Here is a 19,552-nt window from a genome sequence, read left to right as displayed (position 1 = left end):
TCAGCTGGGCCAGACAGCATTGGTAACATTAATAGGACCTCCACCTCTAGGAAAAAGAAGAAGAAGAAGGAGGAGGAGGAGGGAGGCATTCCCTCTGTTTTTCCAGACTAATGTTGGTGCCAGAACAAAAAATTAAAGTAGAGTGTATTAAGCAAATAGTTAGATAATAGCAGCTGTCAGAGAGAGCGAACACACCCATCATGGTGTGAGAAAATGGTTTACCATAGATTTTAAAAAGGTACATTTTGATTGTTTTGCTGTTCATATTGAATTCAGGTACACCCATCTGTCTCTGACTATTATTTCTTGACACATGGCGCTGACACGGGAGTGATGAGGGTATTATCACTTGGAAAGAATGGTGGATTATTGTTTTAAGGGCAGCTCATATGAGGGTTGGCCTCCTCCTCGTCCTCCTCTTCCTCCTCCTCCTCCTCCGCTGTCTTCCTTTTCAACCACAGGTTTCCAGCCACACCTGCCCTGACACAGAGACCTCCTTTGATGAGAGAAATGTGATAGGCAAAGGCTTGAAAGTTAGGTTCCTGCTATGAATGTCCGTGCATAGTTCTGGCTTAAACAAGAAAAAGCCAAACATCTCATGGTCTCTGGTATGGGCTGCGGTGTTCTCGGTGCTGAGAAACCTCTGTGCTGGTGCATTAGTTAAACCAGACAGGATCTATAAACAGTTTCAGGCTTAAAATAGGTGAATGGTTCAGTTTTAGGTCAACCTGTGCATCACTGGTGGATCTAAACCAGAAGAAACGGATGAAAAAGACCTTTGAGCTGGTTATATGTTGCAATTAATGTATGTTGTCGTCCCTCTTGAATATAATAACAATACAATTGTGTTTACATTCTATTTTTTTTTAGTAATATACATTTAATTTTATTTTGCCTGTGTTTTTCATAACTTTGCTTATGTATATAATGTCTTTGTATTTTTACTTTTTTTAATATGCAATTGGATCATAGGCTTTCACTGCACAATGTACAATTCTGTATCTGACAAATAAATCTTTGAATGCAAATTCTAAAATTAGATTTTCCCTCAGAGGATTTCATGACTCGCACTACAAATGGACACACTTCTTCTCCTATGTGAGAAGTGTCTGCCTTCTCACCAAAATCCTAATGCAGTTGCTACAACATGAACTCTCAGGAGCGAGAGATGAATATCACGTACAGACACAGTAAACATCCCCAGCTGGTCATCTTTCCTGTTTCTCCCAAAGACCAAATCTCTTTCCAGACTGGTTGGCAAAATGTATGATTCACTGAGCTGATTTTAGTCCTCACAAACAAAGAGCCTTTTAGTCAGTAATGATCATTCCTTGCTTAACCTGCCAACATAAAGGCAATAAATTAGACAAAACCGTTGCAGAGATGACAAGGTGGTGGAGGTAGTGCTTCTTCTTAAAGCTTTAATAGTTCAACATTTTGGGAATGCTGATTTCTGGATTTCTTGTTCTGAACTTCTTGTCTCACTCTCATCAAGAAAACAAATAAATAGATTTTTTCTTCTAATCATATGTAACGTAACTCCTCGTGAATTACACAACAGAGACTTACATTATTGTAAATCTCTTTCACGGACCTGCGTTCAGCCATTACTCCCGTTTGTGGAATCTACTTTAGCTTTAAACAAATCTAACTGGCTGCATAGTCTTCTTTTACAACCAACATTCATCTTCTTTCCGCAGCTACCTGTCCGACTAGTGTTTCACTGAACGCCACATTAGCGGCTGTGGGCTGTAGTCATGACTCAATTTAAAACAGGAAAGCACCTCAGGAAGCTGTCAGTCATCTCTCTGATGGTGTGACCAGGAGACAAAGTCATGGCCCATCTATTTTAATCCTCTGGTGGTCATGGTACAGGGGGACTTCTGAAAGTCCTGTGACCTCTTCTGTTTTCAACTTCTGCTCTGATGCCGAACGAGAGGAAGTCACAGATGTAAAACCTTTCTTGTGTGAAGCAGATCCGTTGTTTTTCAGACAGAGGAATAATTCACAGCATGTAAGCACTGGTCTGCAACGGTTTTACCGTTATGTTTGTTTTCTGTCTTTATTGTTTAAGAAGTGTATGAAGGATTTTACACAGGCCAGTCTATCCTGGGATTCAAACCACAGTCTGAGTTGGGGCAAATGTGCTCTTAATTCAATCAGGAAGTGTATCATAGTTTTGCCACAATGAAGTTCTTATAAGTACTCACAGTTTTCAGTGTTGACGCATCCAGTACTTTTACTTAAAGCAATAATAGATGGTGACAGCCCTCATACGGTATAGATGTCTGTTCAACAGGAAGCTACAGCCTCAGCACTCGGTTATCTTTGCTCAGAGACAGCGACAAGTTTTCAACAAAATGTGGCTACAAGCACGTCTAGAGCTCACTGGTGGACACATTTTAATCTCATTTGTTTACAAAAACTGAAATTCAAAACATTGTAGGTTCCCCCGTTTCCAGTCTTTGTTCGTTAAATCAACTGAACGCCAGCTGGCTGTAACAATCTGGGATCAACTTATTTCCCATTCAAACTTGTGTCTCGGTCAAACTATTTGTTTATGTAAAAACTATTCAAGTTAAAGTACACAAGTGTACAAAAAGTTGCTAAATAAAAGCGCGAGTGATATTACTGTATTTATAAGAATAGCATGAGTGATGCATCAATGTTAAAGCAATTAAATGTGGTAGTTTGTTGACTTGGAGATACTCTATAAACTGCCTGGCCAAAAAAAAAGGTCGCCGTCAAAAAAAAAGGTCACACACTAAGATTTCGTTGGACCGCCTTTGCTTTAATTACGGCACGCATTCGCTGTGGCATTGTTTCGATAAGCTTCTGCAATGTCACAAGATTTATTTCCATCCAGTGTTGCATTCATTTCTCACCAAGATCTTTTATTTCTGGTGGTAGAGTCTGACCGCTGCGCAAAGCCTTCTCCAGCACATCCCAAAGATTCTCAATGGGGTGATGGACTCCATGTGTGAGAACGATGTCTCATGGCTCCCTGAACCACTCTTTCACAATTTGAGCGCAACGAATCCTAGCATTGTCATCTTGGAATATGCCCGTGCCATCAGGGAAGAAAAAATCCATTGACGGAATAACCTGGTCGTTGCTGGACCCAGACTTGACCAACTGCAGCAACCGCAGATCATAGCACTGCCCCCACAGGCCTGTACAGTAGGAAGTAGTAGTTTAATCCTGGTAGCGACTTTTTTTGGGCCAGGCAGTGTATATACTGTTGAGTAGTTTGATCTGGAACACACTGTATGTAACAAGCATACATTGATACGCCTTCACTGACACATCCAAACTAATGCGAGATGGGTGCGTCGTGCATCATGTCGGCGTACGAGATGAGAGGTAATTGTCAAACAATCTACTCACAAAGCTGTGTAATATAGTGTCTGCTTGTATGTACCATATTTAATCTTTAATATGTCTGAGTAAATGTATTGCGTCAGGCTGAACCATGGACTGTAAAACAATCCCAATGTACCCCCCAAAGCCTTAAACCCTGAACACTCAGGGACTTAATGACTTCACATGTAAAGGGTTAAATGATTGAGACTGTCAGGGCTTGCAATAGTGTAAATATGAACAGGATGAAACTTTGCTGCAAAAAAAAATTATGTACAATTGTGGGTATTTATTCTAACTTTTTACTTCCTGGTTTAACATCTTAGGGGCTCCTTCCTCACGAGAGAGAGAGAGAGTGGTCATTTCAAATAATCTATTTACTCGTTGTTGTCAAACAGGAAATATTGGATGGAAGAAATGAATGGAAAGACTCACGTAAAGTACCTCAACATGCAAGCTCTGTAACTGACTAAACGAGTTACTTTCCACGACTGATTGAATTAAGTGAACAGAAAGTGAATTGACTCCGGACGGTACCTTGGGAAGGAACAGCGAGTGAAGTACTGAGAGGCAGCCATCACACATACACACAGTCTGGGAGACAACGTGACGTCAGAAGGGCGAGCTGCGTGATATTATTGTGCCCGCGTCTCTCACGTGGGCCCGTCACCTGAGAGGTGCAACGTGACACCCGACAACATCAAGGGAGGCTCGGCTTTACGAGAAAGGGCTGATGTAGGAAACGTCCAGAGGAAGTAACAGTGACGAAAAAGAAGGGATGGAGGTGGTGAGAGAGAGAGAGAGAGAGAGAGAGAAGGGAGGGGGGCAACAGGTGTTTTATGGTAAGAGAGTTTGTTTTTTCAAGGGGAGGAGTGAGCAAGTGCCCCGCTGCCTGGTCTGGTCCTCCCCGATGGGGCTGTGGCAGTATGGCATTTCACATAAAAACAGACCGCTGGTATTTCAGCTCATATACCGCCTTTAAGGTCACATGAACCAAATTACACGATACTACTATCGTATACTTTAAAATACACAAATACACGCGGGGAGACGTCGAGAAATGCACGTCGCGTAACGTAATTCTAATGCAATTATCCAAATGGGAGCATGAAACTGAGACGTGCGGCGAGAAGTCATGTCCTGAGAGAAAAGGGAGGAAGAAAGAGAGCAAAGCGGTGGTGACAGGGTGATTAAACTGGTCCCTCCGCCACCACAGTGGAAAAAGCGAAGCGTGTGGGAAAGTTCGTTTATGAGTGTGTTTAAGGTGACAGAAAGGGGAATGGTGTGCGTTATTCTCTTAACAGTGACAGAACAAAGAGGTTTGACATCACGTGACAGAGACAGAAGAGCGCGAGAATCCACGCTCCTCGTATAATATCATAATGTGTAATAGGATATATGCGCTAAATCTGGCCCTTGCACATGGTTCCTGTGTTAATGAACTGTGCAGCTCGAACCCGCAGAGCATCGTAAAGTTACATAAGAGAGCCACTTGAATTGAAGACAACCGCTATGGAGCCATTTCTCCCTCTGGTGGAAGTCTCTGAGAAAAGAAAGCAACATCAATGTTAGTACACATGTGTTCAGTTTTAAAGCAGCTCTTTAATTCGAAGCTTTTTAAGACCGGAAGCAGTAGTACTTTCTTTTCCCCCGTCATAGCATCAGTGGTTATCGACTTTCAAAACAAACTTTGCTCTGGTTTAGTGTGAACTTGTTGTAATTGTTCCTCAAACCTCCACAAGATGGAGCCAAACACTACAATATAGAAGCAAGTCTGTGCCTCCAGGGCCGGATTTGATCCAACACACTTAGCACAAAAGGTACTGAGCTGTGAAGTCAACACTGGCAGTGCAAACGCACAAAAGGCCAAAGCAGCACCATGAAACCTGGATGTTGATAAGTCACCTCTGCTCTGCTCGCCTTGTTCCACGGTTTTAGTGTCAGAGACGGGTGTTTAGACCAGCCCAGGGCAATGATGTGCCTCTGACAGTCAGCAAATGTTCACTTTTCAGCCACACCAGCTACAAGTCACTCGCTCAGAGCTTTTGCACATACATTTGGGGTATATACTGTACCTGCCAACTCGCAAACGATGAAATAGGACCACACAGTCAGTTTTCTGCGGGCTGTAACTATAGAGAGCGCTACCTTTTATCTTTTTAGGGTGTGCCTTTTCTCTCACGTCAATCAGAGACAGTTTTAGACAGAATGTATGGGAAGAGTAATGTGTACGTTTGAACATTAAAAGGATGTAAACACGTTCTCAAGATAAACCTCAAATACAAGTATAAACCTAAAAAGGAGCATGACAAGTCCCCTTCAGGCCTAACACACATCAGAGAAACTGCAGAATAGCAACCCATAGCCATCGTTGGGTTGCAGGTCTACATGACCCCGGTCATAGCAGAGGATTTTATGAGAAAACCCACTGTTTAATGTTTTCTTTCTTTCCCTCCTTCACTTGTACATCCTTAATTCATCCCCACCTCCAGACTGTGACAGCAGAACGCAGCCGCCTTGGATCTGGTTTTATTCGGAGCACGCTCTTGTCTCCCATCGGCTCCTGATTGTGCCCCCATCCCCCACCCTTTAGCAGTCACCACGGCTTACAGCAGTCGACTGACGGGGACGGAAAAAGCTTTCCCCAGCCAGAGTAGCAGCGCTGCCTGAAGACTTGTAAGCCAAATATCCCGCTCGTCTGGGAGGTGGGGATTACCCTTTGGCCAGCTGCTAGATCCTTCGTCTCCCACAAGGGAGCACCGGGGTTTGAAAAGCACAAATATGAAAGCTTGTTCCACATAAGCTGCTGTAAGGGCAGATGTATAGTATATGTCAGGATTTCAGCCCTGGGTACTTAATACAAAGTTACGTGAAAATCCATATTGAAAAACAAAAGGTTTTCATGATGGCTGGAGACACACGTCGGCCTGCCGGCAGCCATGCTGCTCAAGCTGTTACAGGATGGCTGTGGAGCCCCCCAGCTACCTTGAAGCTATGATTAGCCAATCATGTGCCTGCCTCAAATGTTCGGTATGTAATGCATACAGGCTGGGTGTTTGTAGGATGGTGTAACAAGAACAGAAAATCCTTTGGTGATAGTGCGTCCTCCTGCGAATTTAGACCAAGTGCCTCTTAGCGATCTTTCAGCCCAGATACAGCCTCTCAGAGTAGCTACTGTACACTCTGGTTGCACTACTCTGTATATGCAGTATGTTCACGGTGTAACTTTGATTATTCTGCCTCTGAAAATTGTTCTCACTTTACAGTCATTTATTGTACACATTTTTATTATATATTGTAAGTGACACCAACTTGAAATGTAATGACCACAAAGATTAATTAAATTACATTGTGCACTTTGCCATTTTATTTTCCTTTCTCCCGAGCCCCCTCCTCCCTCTCCATCGGTCCCCAGCTATGCATCACACCCTCGCCATACGTCCCTCCTTTTTCCTTTTCCCTTTCCTCATCCATCACTTCCTTTCCACCTGTTCCTCACATGCATTTCCATGTGTATGGGGAGAAAAGCATCTCTTTCTCCCCATACCCGTGGAGATGTGCGTGCAGGACAAGCTGACAACGATTGCAACCTTCCATCAGCAGCGGCAGATTGCCACAGATGTCTCAGTCTGCAACACTTACAGATCACCCACACCTCTCTCTGCCTACCCCCCCTCCATCCCTATCCTATTTATTTCCTCTTCCCCTGCTTGCTCTAACCCCGACGGAATGAGGGTCTTATGAAGATAAATGACGCCTCTCCGCTTCCTTACCCTACTCCAATCTGCTACTTTTGCAGTTACAGGGGTGTGTGTGGGGGATGGGAGAGAGGGGGGTGGAGGAGGGGAGGTATCCCCTAAATCTGACTGTCTTGCCTGACAGGTTCACAACATCCTTTTTTTGTCCACAAGGAACAGTGGAAAAAAAATCTGGTCGGCCGAGTAGCAGAAGACATTAGGCAGCCATGATAGCAATTCGGAAGCTTGGGGCTCATCACATTTTAATTATGGAGGAAGTGAAGTGTAAATCGGAAGGGTTTATTTAATAATCAAGGTTATTAAATATTTTTCTGGCACTTAACCTCTGATACGACTTTGATCCAAACCCCCATGTTACTCTTTCATATTAGAGGGGCAATTAAAGGAATAGTTTAGCATTTTGGTTTCTCTAATATGAGGGAGAGTTGTATGAGAAGACTGACCACTCTCACATCTGTACGGCAAATATTAGGCTGTACAGCAAGCGGCAGGTTAGCGTAGTTTAGCACAACACTGGAAACAGGCTGATGAGGCTGTTGGGGTTTTTGCACCATCAGCCGCCTGAGCTATCAAAATGTTGAGAGCTGTGTGCACCAGATAGGCTTACAGTATGTTCGACATTTTGTATTGAACCTTTAAGTTCACTTAAACATCTTGTTTGATTAATCTTTACGAAAACTAAGACCAGTAACCTCGTGGCGGCCTGGCAACTACTCCAAGCCAGAAAAAATTGACGTGTTTTTTTTACTCAAATAAGATATAACTTGTTCATTTGTGAGTGTTGGAGATGCTTTAATAAATACTTTTGTCTCCTTTAGGCAGTGCCAGGCTAGCTGTTCCCCCTGTGTCCAGTCTTTATGCTAAGCTAAGCTAACTAGCTACCGGCAATAGCCTAATAATTAACGACACAACACGAGCAGTATTGATCTTCTCGTGTAACACTTCACCAGGAAGCAAATAAGCAACATTTCCAAATTGTCAAAATATCCCTTTAACATGACAGAGTCAGTCCAAAGTTGGAAACTAAAGGGCGTCCATCACAATGTCACAAAACTTTATTGATGTGGATAAAAAAATATCTCTGCATCTCCTCGGTCAACTAGAAGTCAGTAATGATGAAGCCAGGCTTCCAGTTACTGGACGAAGTCCCTGGGGAAATAGAGAAAGAGCACTGTAAAGCAACATTTGACCACAAGACCAAACCAATCTTCTCTTCTTTAAGGTTATTGCTTTCTATTTGTTATGTTACTTTTGGCTGTTTTATTTCCATTTGAACTTTTATTACCTTTCCCAGACGTAAGCCTGTGGGAAGATCATGCGTTCGGTTGTGAGTGTGTCTGTCCACAGCTAACCTTGCATACTAAAGTCTTCATTTAGTATTATAGGTTCAAGCATTTCTCGTGGTTGGGGTGATTCAAAATATTGAAAAAAATATTTGATTTCATAGCATCATTGACTGCTGACTTCTGACTGCTCTTAACCTGCTAAACAACAAGTCTTACCTCATCTGTTGCAGGCCACATTTGGGCCTTTATTGTGGCTCAACACCTGAGATCCATGAAAAGGTTTGGTCCCATGTTTAACCTCTAGAGCCAACATGTTGTGATAGACTAATACAGTCACGTTTTTGTCATCTTTACTGTATGGGAGCTGGGAGGAACAGCTGAGGGAGATTACACTTCTTTGTCAGGGAGGGCAGAAGGAGACACAGAGATCTGTTAAGTTTTTTTGTTCAGTTTGTTAGTTGGCTGGTTTCTTTGTCAGCAGGATTACAGAAAAACTACGAACCCAATTTTCCCAAAACTTGGTGAAAGGTTATACCCGTGGGTCAAAGAAAACCCATAATGTTTTTGATCATCCCCGGGAGGACACTCACATTATTTTTCAATTATGGGACCAGAATTAGTGGAGGTCTGTGTTTTCCAAGTGCCCTTTTAGCTATTATTATTATACTAACAACATTAACAAAAGCTCAGTCCTTTTCAAGTGGCTTAGTAAGTCATGTCAGTGTGACTGTGAGCCAAACAACCCCAGGACCATGCCACTGAAACAGTTAAATGAAATCCTTCAAAGTTTATTTACAGCTGTGCTTCTTTGACAAGTAAAATTGTAAACTGTGAAAAAGAACTGTATTATGTATGCGGCAATCCAAAGAAAATAACTTTTTAGTCCTGGTTGTGTCTGTCTCTAAGGAACCTTGCATATTTACAAACTGAACTATCCACGGCCTTGCAGTGTATGCAAGTTCAGTTTCCTGATGAATCTGATGCTTGAGTGAAGGAATAAGACAAAAAAGAAAAAATACCAATGTTGTTACTTCAACTCCCCTTTCCACATATTGTGCAGTGGGGCATGAATAAATCAAAGAGTGAGCAAACTCCTCACAAGTCTGCAGTCTGAGCACTTGTGTGCATGGGAGGATACGTAGGCGAATATATGAGACGGATAGGGAATCTTTAATTTAAAATGAAGACAGAAAAACAGCCTCAGAGGAAAACAGTCGACTCCACTCACTCGGGCACCTTGAGCTACTTGCAGAGGCAGCAACCCTGCAGCCCAAAAATGTATCAAGGACGCTGTGCAGCCTTCTTTTCGCTCATCTAAAAGTGATAATACATTCAGAGTCCCCACTTTTTTTTTAGAATGAGGCAATATTTCATGGATAGTTTCTGCTACAGCCAGCATGTGTCAGACTGGGATGATCCAGGAGTCACGACAGCGTGATCACTGAACATTAGGTTTTAACGGGCTTTCATGCGAGATAAATACAAAGATAAAGTGGGTTTAACAGGAGGTTCAACTAACCGAGCGCCCTTTCTTTGTCTTTCTTATAATAATCAGTGAGCAAAAACACACAGCTTTGTTTTCCGAGTGCTGAGCGAGGATACTTTTTTACTTTAAATCCAACTTAGTTCTTTATTAGCTAACTTATTGAGTGTGTCTCTATATTAGCAGGTATAGACCCACAACACAGGTGAATAGATAAGGAGGCAGCAGGGAGTTTCAATGATTTAATATAAACAGACGACAGGCGGGTAACAGAAGTTAATCCAGCACAAATTAGGCGTACCGATCACTGAAAACAAACCGAAACGAGAGGAACAATGGCCGTTTTACTAAATACTAGCAATGCAGGAATGCAACAGGAAAACACAACTCTATTCAGCGACCACAAAGCAACAAAGACCAAAAGAACTGGATGGGGACACAAAGTGACCAACTAATGAAGAAGTGGGAACAGGTGAGCGGGAGGTCTGTTGACTAACGAGGGACAGGTGAAATTAATCAGGGAAAACGCACACGAGGCAGACGTGCACTGTTGTTCTGCTTTTAGTCCAGGTCACGCCAGGTCAGTGTCAATTCATTCTCATGGAATTAGTGCAGGAGGTGAAATAAACAGTGCTGACCCCGTAATACAAGGGGAAAGAGAGCCATGAGTCTAAAAGAGAGGAAGCTATCATACCCTGTTAGCTGTGTTGCTAATCATTCACTTTAATTTATAAACTCTGCTGTCGTCTTTTTAATGTCTGATCTCAACCTATACTTTTTTTTTTAGCTTGAACCTCTTTAATAACTTTTAATTGCGCAAAATATAGTGCAATGGTGGACAAAATGCCACAAAAGCGGGGGGCTCTAGTTAACGGTTGGCCCTGTGAGTAGTCATTATCCCACCAAGCATCCGTCCTCACCTGCTTCGCAAGGACGCACACTTGTCCCTTTGTGGTGAGAGACAGCTCTTGAAGTTAATTTATTATTACTATAATGACTCTGTGCTCACGGAAAATCCAAGTATTCTACAGTGTTGTGTGACCTTGGGAATTAAACTTCCTTGAAATACACATCCAGGTTCAGTGGCAGCTTCAGGTCTGGCACCAGCTGCAAGTGTCAAAGTGAAAACCTGCAGGTGAGAGAGGAACCAAAGGGGCGAGCCATGGGAATGAAGGCAAATGCTACTGTTCAATGGGAACATTAAGACCTACGGTATTATTTTCCTTTTACTGAAATTGAAACACGGTACGAATCAGGACATTTGTGAATAGATTCCTTTGATGTAAAGTGCCGCTGATGCCTTAAAGTAGTTCATAAAGTGATGATGTGTTTGGAGCAAAGTGTTTGATGAATACTTCTTTTGAGGGAAAGTGTGTGTGTGATCAATGGGATGACAATGGGCTGAAAAGAACATTTTGTGTCATATGATTTTACACCATGAAATGTCTGAGAGGTGAGTTTGAAACAGCATTTTTGAACTTTGAAAAGCAAAGAAAAAAGGACCGGTGCCGCACTGTTTGATCCCTATGCCGAGGCCTCTTTGGCCAGCCTGAAAGAGGGATGTAACACTCCTGGCAGCTCTTTTCTTTCTTTCTGCTCCATGAAGCGTAGATCTGTAGGGGGTGGACTAGAGGTGAACGCACACACAAGCTTAAGTAATAGCCGAGCGTTGACACAGAGAGGAAGAGCTGTGTGAGAAGGGATTTCCCACCGGCAGTCCGTTTTTCGTGTGAAGGCATATGTTTCATCTGATTTTACATATCTGAGATCAATGTCGATACTGCAGCACACGGTTGTCTGACAAATGCGAGCTTTCTCTTGATGTCATCCTTTCTGTAATTTACTTGGCCCAAAAAAGCCCTTTCTTCCATTGCAATGAGTAAGCCAAGCCCTAAAGAAAAGCAACACAAAATATAATGTTTATTCATTTATTGTAAAATAAACATCCTCATTTAAAACTAATGTCCTGTGCACTCGAGTGGTTGCCTCGTGAAGAAGGGACACTACTTTATCTACTGTGGTATGTTCCTGGTTTTTGGTTATGATTATGACACACACACGCGCACACACACACAGTTTTTAAGGATCATACAAAAACACTATTTAGCATAAGTAAACACTGAATTCATCATTTATAAAGCATTATTCCAACATGAACACTGATTAGTAACTCGTTAGTATGCCATACATAAACAGTTTTTAATGTTTTATTCTTGATAAGCATGACTGTTATGGTTGGGCTTTTTATACTTTTTAAATTATGGATTCCCTATTTGTTAATGAAGTATTAAAGACCTATGGATGATTAATAGGATACGTTAGTGTTAGTAAATTATAAAAAACATTTAAATGTCAAGTATTAGGTAAGTATGTTCTGTGACCTCATCTAAAGTGAGAAGTATCTCTGCCTTGAAACGCATTTATAAGAAGTGCCTCAATGCTAACAAAAGTCTCGGTTATCTTCTCAACAGGAAAGGGAAATAGACACAGCACAAAGTGGTAAAGAATATTAATATGATGGCAATGTGCCCATCAGTGGCATATACATATTATTGATTATGCTAGCTATGACTAGCTCGCAAGCTAGCCAGCTAGCGAGCTCGTCACAGACGAGAGGTCCTGAGACAGCACGTGCCACCTCAGTTGTAAGTAGACCAATCCAGGTGATAGCGCAATAATATGTGGCAGCAAGCTATAAAACACTCTCAACACTGGTGACGGGCACCGCCTCACATCACCAGGCCGGCATTCTTTCTGGCTCAGGCCACGGTGGTGAAGCGCCACCAACCACATGTTGGAACAATGCCTTAAGAATGAAAAATGATTGTGTTAATTATTATTATTATTATTTTCTAGCTTTCCTTTTTAGCTTCAGTTACATATATTCACAGTTAGCTCTGTAGAACCACAGTGTGATCGTTTGCTCACTGAGCAGTTGGGCGTCAATGCTGACGATAAAGATTTACATCATCTTGTTTTAAGAAGAAGCACGAGACTGTTTTGTTTTATTCATTGATTTGCAATCTGTCTGCGTTATAATCCTTATCTTCACTGTTTGGCAATCGACAAATAAACTTGACCTTGAACTGAAGGAGATACACACAATGTGGTTTCATGTTCATGTGGAGTATCAATCATGTTTGGTTGCGTGCAGGTAAAAGTGATGGAATGACATGTTTGTCTTGAACTTGTGTTTTTGTATTTTGTAATTGTGGAGCTACTTTACAACAAAAACCCTCAACTCTGTGCTGAACAAATTAAAACCTAAATCACTAATCGTGTATCTTTCCTCAATATTAAATTAGCGGCACTGCTCCGGGGGCCATTTTGAACGATTAATAGACTCTGCAGTGATTGAGCTCTCGCTATGGACACAAAAAAAAACTGAGGCGGCAGACCGAATGCGCTGCTGAGAGAAGGCTTCTCTGAATATGCTGTCAGTGGGTTTCATCTACATTTATGGAGTTATAAACTCGGAGATGGGTGGTTACCATGGATGCGTACAACTTCCATGCAACTGAAACACTTATGAGAGGTTATGTAAGTGCCCTCATGAAGCCACCGGTGGCTTTTCCTTCATGAACGATCTATTGCATTGACATGTTATTTTCTGTTTTCATCCTCTAATATTCACCTGCTGATGAATTCTGAATTCTCATTGATGGATTCATGTTATGTAACGTTAAGTTAAAAAAGTCATTTATTTACAGTTATGTTGTTATGGTGTTAGATATTATTACCACAAACCATGTTTTTTGGAAATGTATATTTCCTTTTCATATCGAAAGCCAATAATCTTTTCTTCCTGTAAAACAAAATATGGAGTGTGCTTATGTTAGATATTTCCAACAACCAATAATATCATGTTTGGGGTTAAACTGGAATGTGTTTGGAGAAAGCCGCAGCACAGTCCTCCTGAGCTGTCTTGTGCTAAATTCTCAGCACGTCCTTTTTGAAGTGGTCCAATCAAATGAAAGATTTGATTTTAAATCCCTCCTGTCAGCGTTTTACTGGGGATCATTTTACTGTACAGACGCTAAAGACACTGTAACCTCCGTTTCACTGGGACTTTAATATTTATTTTCACAAACGGCACACTACAGTTGAGGATTTGAAAGTATCTAAATTACAAATTACATCATTTTTTTAGGTTTAAGAATGAATTCACACATGCCTTTTTGCGTGTGTGAATTCAATTAAAAAAAAATCCAGTGTTTGCCTGAAAATAACGTTCACACAGGCTTTTTGTGTCATAACATCTGAGGTGTTGAGTCAGTAATTAGAGAATAAATAAATACACAAAACAAAAGTAAATAGAATATAAGAGTTTAGATTTGATTTTACATGCGTGTAGTGTAATATTATTTCTTTACTCTGCATAAACGTTAAATTCAAACTCTTGCAGTTCATTTTAGTAATCCATGACAGATTATTTACCAGATGTATTAATAGCAGATGAAGTTGAGTTTCTCCTGGCAGTCCCAGTTCTCCCACAGCCCCTGTTGGTTTAAAGCTCCACAGCGGTTCCATATTGGACACTGGTGGTCCTGATCTGCTCTCTCGTGCCAGGCATCATACTGCAGAGGGTCCCCGTTCACCCACAGCCAGCGGTCCCCCAGGTAACGCAGGCCGATCCACACCGGCTCAGTGATGTGACGGGTCTTGATCTCACGCAGGGCCAGAAGGCGCTCGGTCTCAGAGACCATGCTGCTGAGGTCCTCGTGGTGCTCTCTGCAGTGCTCCAGAGCCTCCTCCCAGGACTTCTCTTCGGCCAACACGGTAATTTGGATGCAGTAAAAATTCATGGATCTTGAACCTCTCACATTACTCCATTTTCCATTATGTCTGACATGTCCTCTGTCCTCGTCTTCATAGTTATCTGGCTGATTTTTGCCCCAGTTTTGGAATGTGATGCGTCCGCCTCCTGACCAGATCCAGGCAGTTTTGTTGTTGGGATCTTGTTGGAGACCGATCCATCCTTTGCGGTCCGTTTCTTTTGACACGGATAGGAGCCTTTCTATATCACTCTGGCTACGGACAGAGGAAAGATCAGTGTGATGTTCTCTACAGTAAGCTTGAGCTGCAACCCAGTTTAGTTCCTGACCGACAAAAATATGATTTCCGACATACCCCTCAACAACTGTACAAGCTAAAAGTAAAACGATAGTTCGCTCCATGGTTGTTGGTCTGCAGCTCAAGATTAGATTGTCTTCTTTGGCTGTGTCCTTCATTCAAGTATCAGGGTTGTTCTGTCTCCCAATTTGCATGACTTTGTTTCACAAGCAAAGTATGTCAATGGTACACCCAACACTCAAAGAGAGAAACAGTGATATGCTGCCGTTGGGTTTATGAACTTAGTCCTCCACTGCAGCCATCCAAATACAATGGAGATCTATAAAATGTCACTGTGTATGCTTAAAGCATTGCAAAATGTACCATACAAACTCAACTCGTATCTTTTTTTTTTAATACATTTTTTTACCAAATAAGAACCCTATTGAATTTAATTGAGCAGGAAGCACATCTGTCATTATAAAGTCCGTAAAACAGAATTAGCATTGACATGGAGCCTGATGCATGTTAAGTCCAACATTCACTCTCCTAGCTTTGTTTTAGTTTCCACCATGATTTGAAACACACGTTTGGCTTGTTTTCTTTCTACTGGCCCTCAGAGAGCGACTCCTCTGCTTGTAAAAAAAGACTATATCGTCTTTGAGCCAATGACCCTACTTCTCATTTGTAATCTTGAGTTCTCAATCTCTAGTTTCAAGTTTTCTTCAATACAGAATGATGTTCATTTAGTAAATTATGGTCCCGTTTAGACTAAAATCGACCATCGAGCAGAATATGTTTGACGGCGGGCTACCGTGTGATTGACAAGGTCGATAACAAGAAAGATAAAAAGATTTACATTACCTTGTGTTAAGAACAAGCACAAGACAAGACTGTTTTGTTTAATTCATTGATTTGCAATGCGTCTGCGTTATAATCCTAATAATCTCTACTGTTTTGCATTCTGCTATACAAATAAACTTGGCCATGAACTGAGGGAGATGCAAACAATGTGGTTTCATGTTATCCAGTCTGTGGAGTATCGATCACGTTTGGTTGCGTGCAGGTAAACGGTCCACGTGGAGAGCAAAAGAGATGGAATGACATGTTTGTCTTGAACTTGTTTCTGAATATTGTAAGTGTGAAGCTACTTTACACCAAAAACCCTAAACTCTGCTGAACAAATTAAAACCTACAGCGCTAATCCAAAGCAAGGAAAACAAACACACCAGTCGTGTATCTTTCCCCAATATTAAATTAGCAGCACTGCTGCGGGGTCCGTTTTGAGCGATGAATAGACTCTGGGTAGTGATTGAGCTCTCGCTACGGACGCAAAAAAACTGAGCTGGCAGAGCGAATGTGCTGCTGAGAGAAGGCTTCCCTGAATATGCTGTCAGTGGGTTTCATCTATGAGACGTTGACACTTGACCTGAGCACAGTTCAACATTCACGGAGTTAGAAACTCGGAGATGGGTGGTTACCATGGATGCGTACAACTTCCATGCAACTGAAACACTTATTAGAGGTTATGTAAGTGCCCTCATGAAGCCACCGGTGGCTTTTTCTTCATATGAACAATCTATTGCATTGACATGTTATTTTCTGTTTTCCTCCTCTAATATTCACCGGCTGATGAATTCTGAATTCTCATTGATTGATGGGTCACATGTGAGCATCGCATCACAAGGATCATGCAATTCATGCAATTTCAGAGGACCTTGATGGTTTCTGACAGATATCTAGAAAAGAGACGACATTTAGGTTACTGTCACAAAACCGTAACCTGCACTGCATCTGAGTATCGAATCACCTGCACCTCCCAAATAACCGTTGTGTGTCTTTTTTGGCTGTATTTAATGTCTTTATCTGTTGTTAGTTTTGTTTATTAGAATTCACAGTGCATTGTTTGTCTGTCTCTCTGCGTTTGATTGCACCTCTTGCTGCCTTTTCACCCCCACGCTTAAAGCATGACAGTACGAACCCACCAGAATATATAGACCCAGCAGAGGATCCTTAAAATGTGCCCCGTGTGACATAAAAAACAAAACAAAAGAAAAAGCTGAGTTTACGCTTGTTCAGAAATTCCACTAAGGGCAGTGATTATGTATCGTGACATTGTTACGCTTGTTATGTAACGTTAATTTAAAAAAAGTCATTTATTTACAGTTATGTTGTTATGGTGTTAGATATTATTACCACAAACCATGTTCTTCATAGCCTGGACAAAGTTGTTTCACAGCAATTACCAAATAGAATTTGGGGCTTCTGCAACTTTTGGGTGTTGCGTTTTTCTTCCCCACTTAATATTAATTAAAAGGACGAAAGATTAGATATGCTAGATTTGAGTTCAGCTCCCACATTTGTGGACAGCTGGGTTGCCTGTTTCCTGGCAGACCCAGAGAGCCTGCGGTTTCCTTTGCTGCCGTGCATGCGTCCGTGTGTTTGTCGGCCCACATTATCCTCTTATAAAGTCGTCTCGTGTTCGTAGCTGCCTGGATTGTATGCTACGTAAAGCCTCTCCATTGAAGTGAATGACTACTGGTATACTCCAAAATCCTGCAGAAACTCCAGTGTGCAATCTGGCGTCATCTAAGCATCCATTAAAAATCACATGCCGTTGTTTGATTGATGCATGCAACTGACTTACTCTCACTCCCTCCAGTGCGAAGAAAGAAAAATACAATACAATATTTGTCGAGATGAAATAAGAAATGTAGTTTTAACAGTTTTAGACCATGAGTCCCAGTCATATTGTGCACATTTAAAGACAAAGATTCTTTTGGATATATATATTTTATTTTTTATATCAAAAGCCAATAATCTTTTCTTCCTGGAAAACAACATATGAAGTGTCCTTACGTTAGATATTACAACAAATGATATCATGACACCCATTATTCAGTCTGCAAAGGAGGTGCTGTTTTTGCATAGCACATGGTAGAAGAAGGGCTTTCTGAAAGAAATCTCCTGAAGTATAAGCAACAAACCTGCATTGGTTTGCGTTTGGAGAAAGCAACAGCTCTGGAGCTCTGTCTTGTGCTAAATTCTCAGCCGGTTCTTTTTGAAGTGGTCCAATCAAATGCAAGATTTGATTCTAAATCCCTCCTGAGGGACGGACCTAGTCTCTCCGCCCCTCTCTGGTGTAGCCATATTTAATCATGTTAGATTTGTGTAAATGTAAATTATGGACATTTTGGAGACACAGGTATCCAGTTACACATCTGGCAAATAGCACAGTTTCTAAGCTTTATCATTTCTAAGAGTGCAAATGACAATTTTTTCCCCCGACAATTTATGTTTAATAAAGAATTTTCACATGTTTTGTTAAATGTCAAAAATCCAGTTATTGGATGAAAATAAGGTTCACACTGGCTTTTTGTGTCGTAACATCTGAGAAGGTGTTGAGTCAGTAATTAGAGAATAAATAAATACACATATGTCAACATTCAAAGCATGATTTTGGTCGAGTAAGTAAACATGTCAGCTATCACAGTTATTTGAAAACAACTTGACCTTAATTTTCTGAGCAGTTATCAGTGTCTTTGAAGAAGATAAATGGTGTTACACGCAAACATGTAAATTGTCACAGCAAAACAAAAGCAAATACAATATAAGAGTTTAGATTTGATTTTACATGCGTGTAGTGTAATATATTATTTATTTACTCTGCATTTACATTAAATTCTAACTCTTGCAGTTCCTTTTAGCAATCCATGGCAGATTATTTACCAGATATATTAATAGCAGATGAAGTTGAGTTTCTCCTGGCAGTCCCAGTTCTCCCACAGCCCCTGTTGGTTTAAAGCTCCACAGCGGTTCCATATTGGACACTGGTGGTCCTGATCTGCTCTCTCGTGCCAGGCCTCATACTGCAGAGGGTCCCCGTTCACCCACAGCCAGCGGTCCCCCAGGTAACGCAGGCCGATCCACACCGGCTCAGTGATGTGACGGGTCTTGATCTCACGCAGGGCCAGAAGGCGCTCGGTCTCAGAGACCATGCTGCTGAGGTCCTCGTGGTGCTCTCTGCAGTGCTCCAGAGCCTCCTCCCAGGACTTCTCTTCGGCCAACACGATAATTTGGATGCAATAAAAATTCATGGATCTTGAACCTTTCTCATCTTTCCATTTTCCATTTTCAGCGACGTGACCACTGTCTTCATAGCGGTTATAGACAATGAGCTCTCTTTCGCCCCAGTTTTGGAATGTGATGCGTCCGCCTCCTGACCAGATCCAGGCAGTTTTGTTGTTGGGATCTTGTTGGAGACCAATCCATCCTTTGCGGTCCGTTTCTTTTGACACGGATAGGAGCCTTTCTATATCACTCTGGCTACGGACAGAGGAAAGATCAGTGTGATGTTCTCTACAGTAAGCTTGAGCTAGAGCCCAGTTTAGTTCCTGACCGACAAAAATATGATTTCCGACATACCCCTCAACAACTGTACAAGCTAAAAGTAAAACGATAGTTCGCTCCATGGTTGTTGGTCTGCAGCTCAAAATTAGATTGTCTTCTTTGGCTGTGTCCTTTAGACACATATAAGGGTTGTTTTGTGTACCAATTTGCATGACTTTGTTTCACAAGCAAAGTATGTTAATAGTACACCTAACACTCAAAGA

General features: G+C 41.7%; 2 protein-coding genes across 2 annotated transcripts; both read right to left on the bottom strand.

The window, feature by feature from the left end:
• Positions 1-14,332: 14,332 nt before the first annotated feature.
• LOC137795022 (dromaiocalcin-1-like) lies at positions 14,333-14,692 on the bottom strand. Its single transcript, XM_068592234.1, has one exon. It carries the CDS (start codon positions 14,690-14,692, stop codon positions 14,333-14,335), a length of 360 nt encoding a protein of 119 aa, XP_068448335.1.
• Positions 14,693-18,676: 3,984 nt separating this feature from the next.
• LOC137795021 (dromaiocalcin-1-like) lies at positions 18,677-19,036 on the bottom strand. Its single transcript, XM_068592233.1, has one exon. The coding sequence runs from the start codon at positions 19,034-19,036 to the stop codon at positions 18,677-18,679; it is 360 nt and encodes a 119-aa protein (XP_068448334.1).
• Positions 19,037-19,552: the final 516 nt, after the last annotated feature.

Source organism: Clinocottus analis, unplaced genomic scaffold, assembly GCF_023055335.1.
Source record: "Clinocottus analis isolate CAN_PGR_092001 unplaced genomic scaffold, fCliAna1.0.p SCAF_27, whole genome shotgun sequence".
NCBI lineage: Eukaryota > Metazoa > Chordata > Actinopteri > Perciformes > Cottidae > Clinocottus > Clinocottus analis.
The sequence above is the reverse complement of the archived record's forward strand: the minus strand, read 5'-3'. Positions and strand labels throughout refer to the sequence as shown.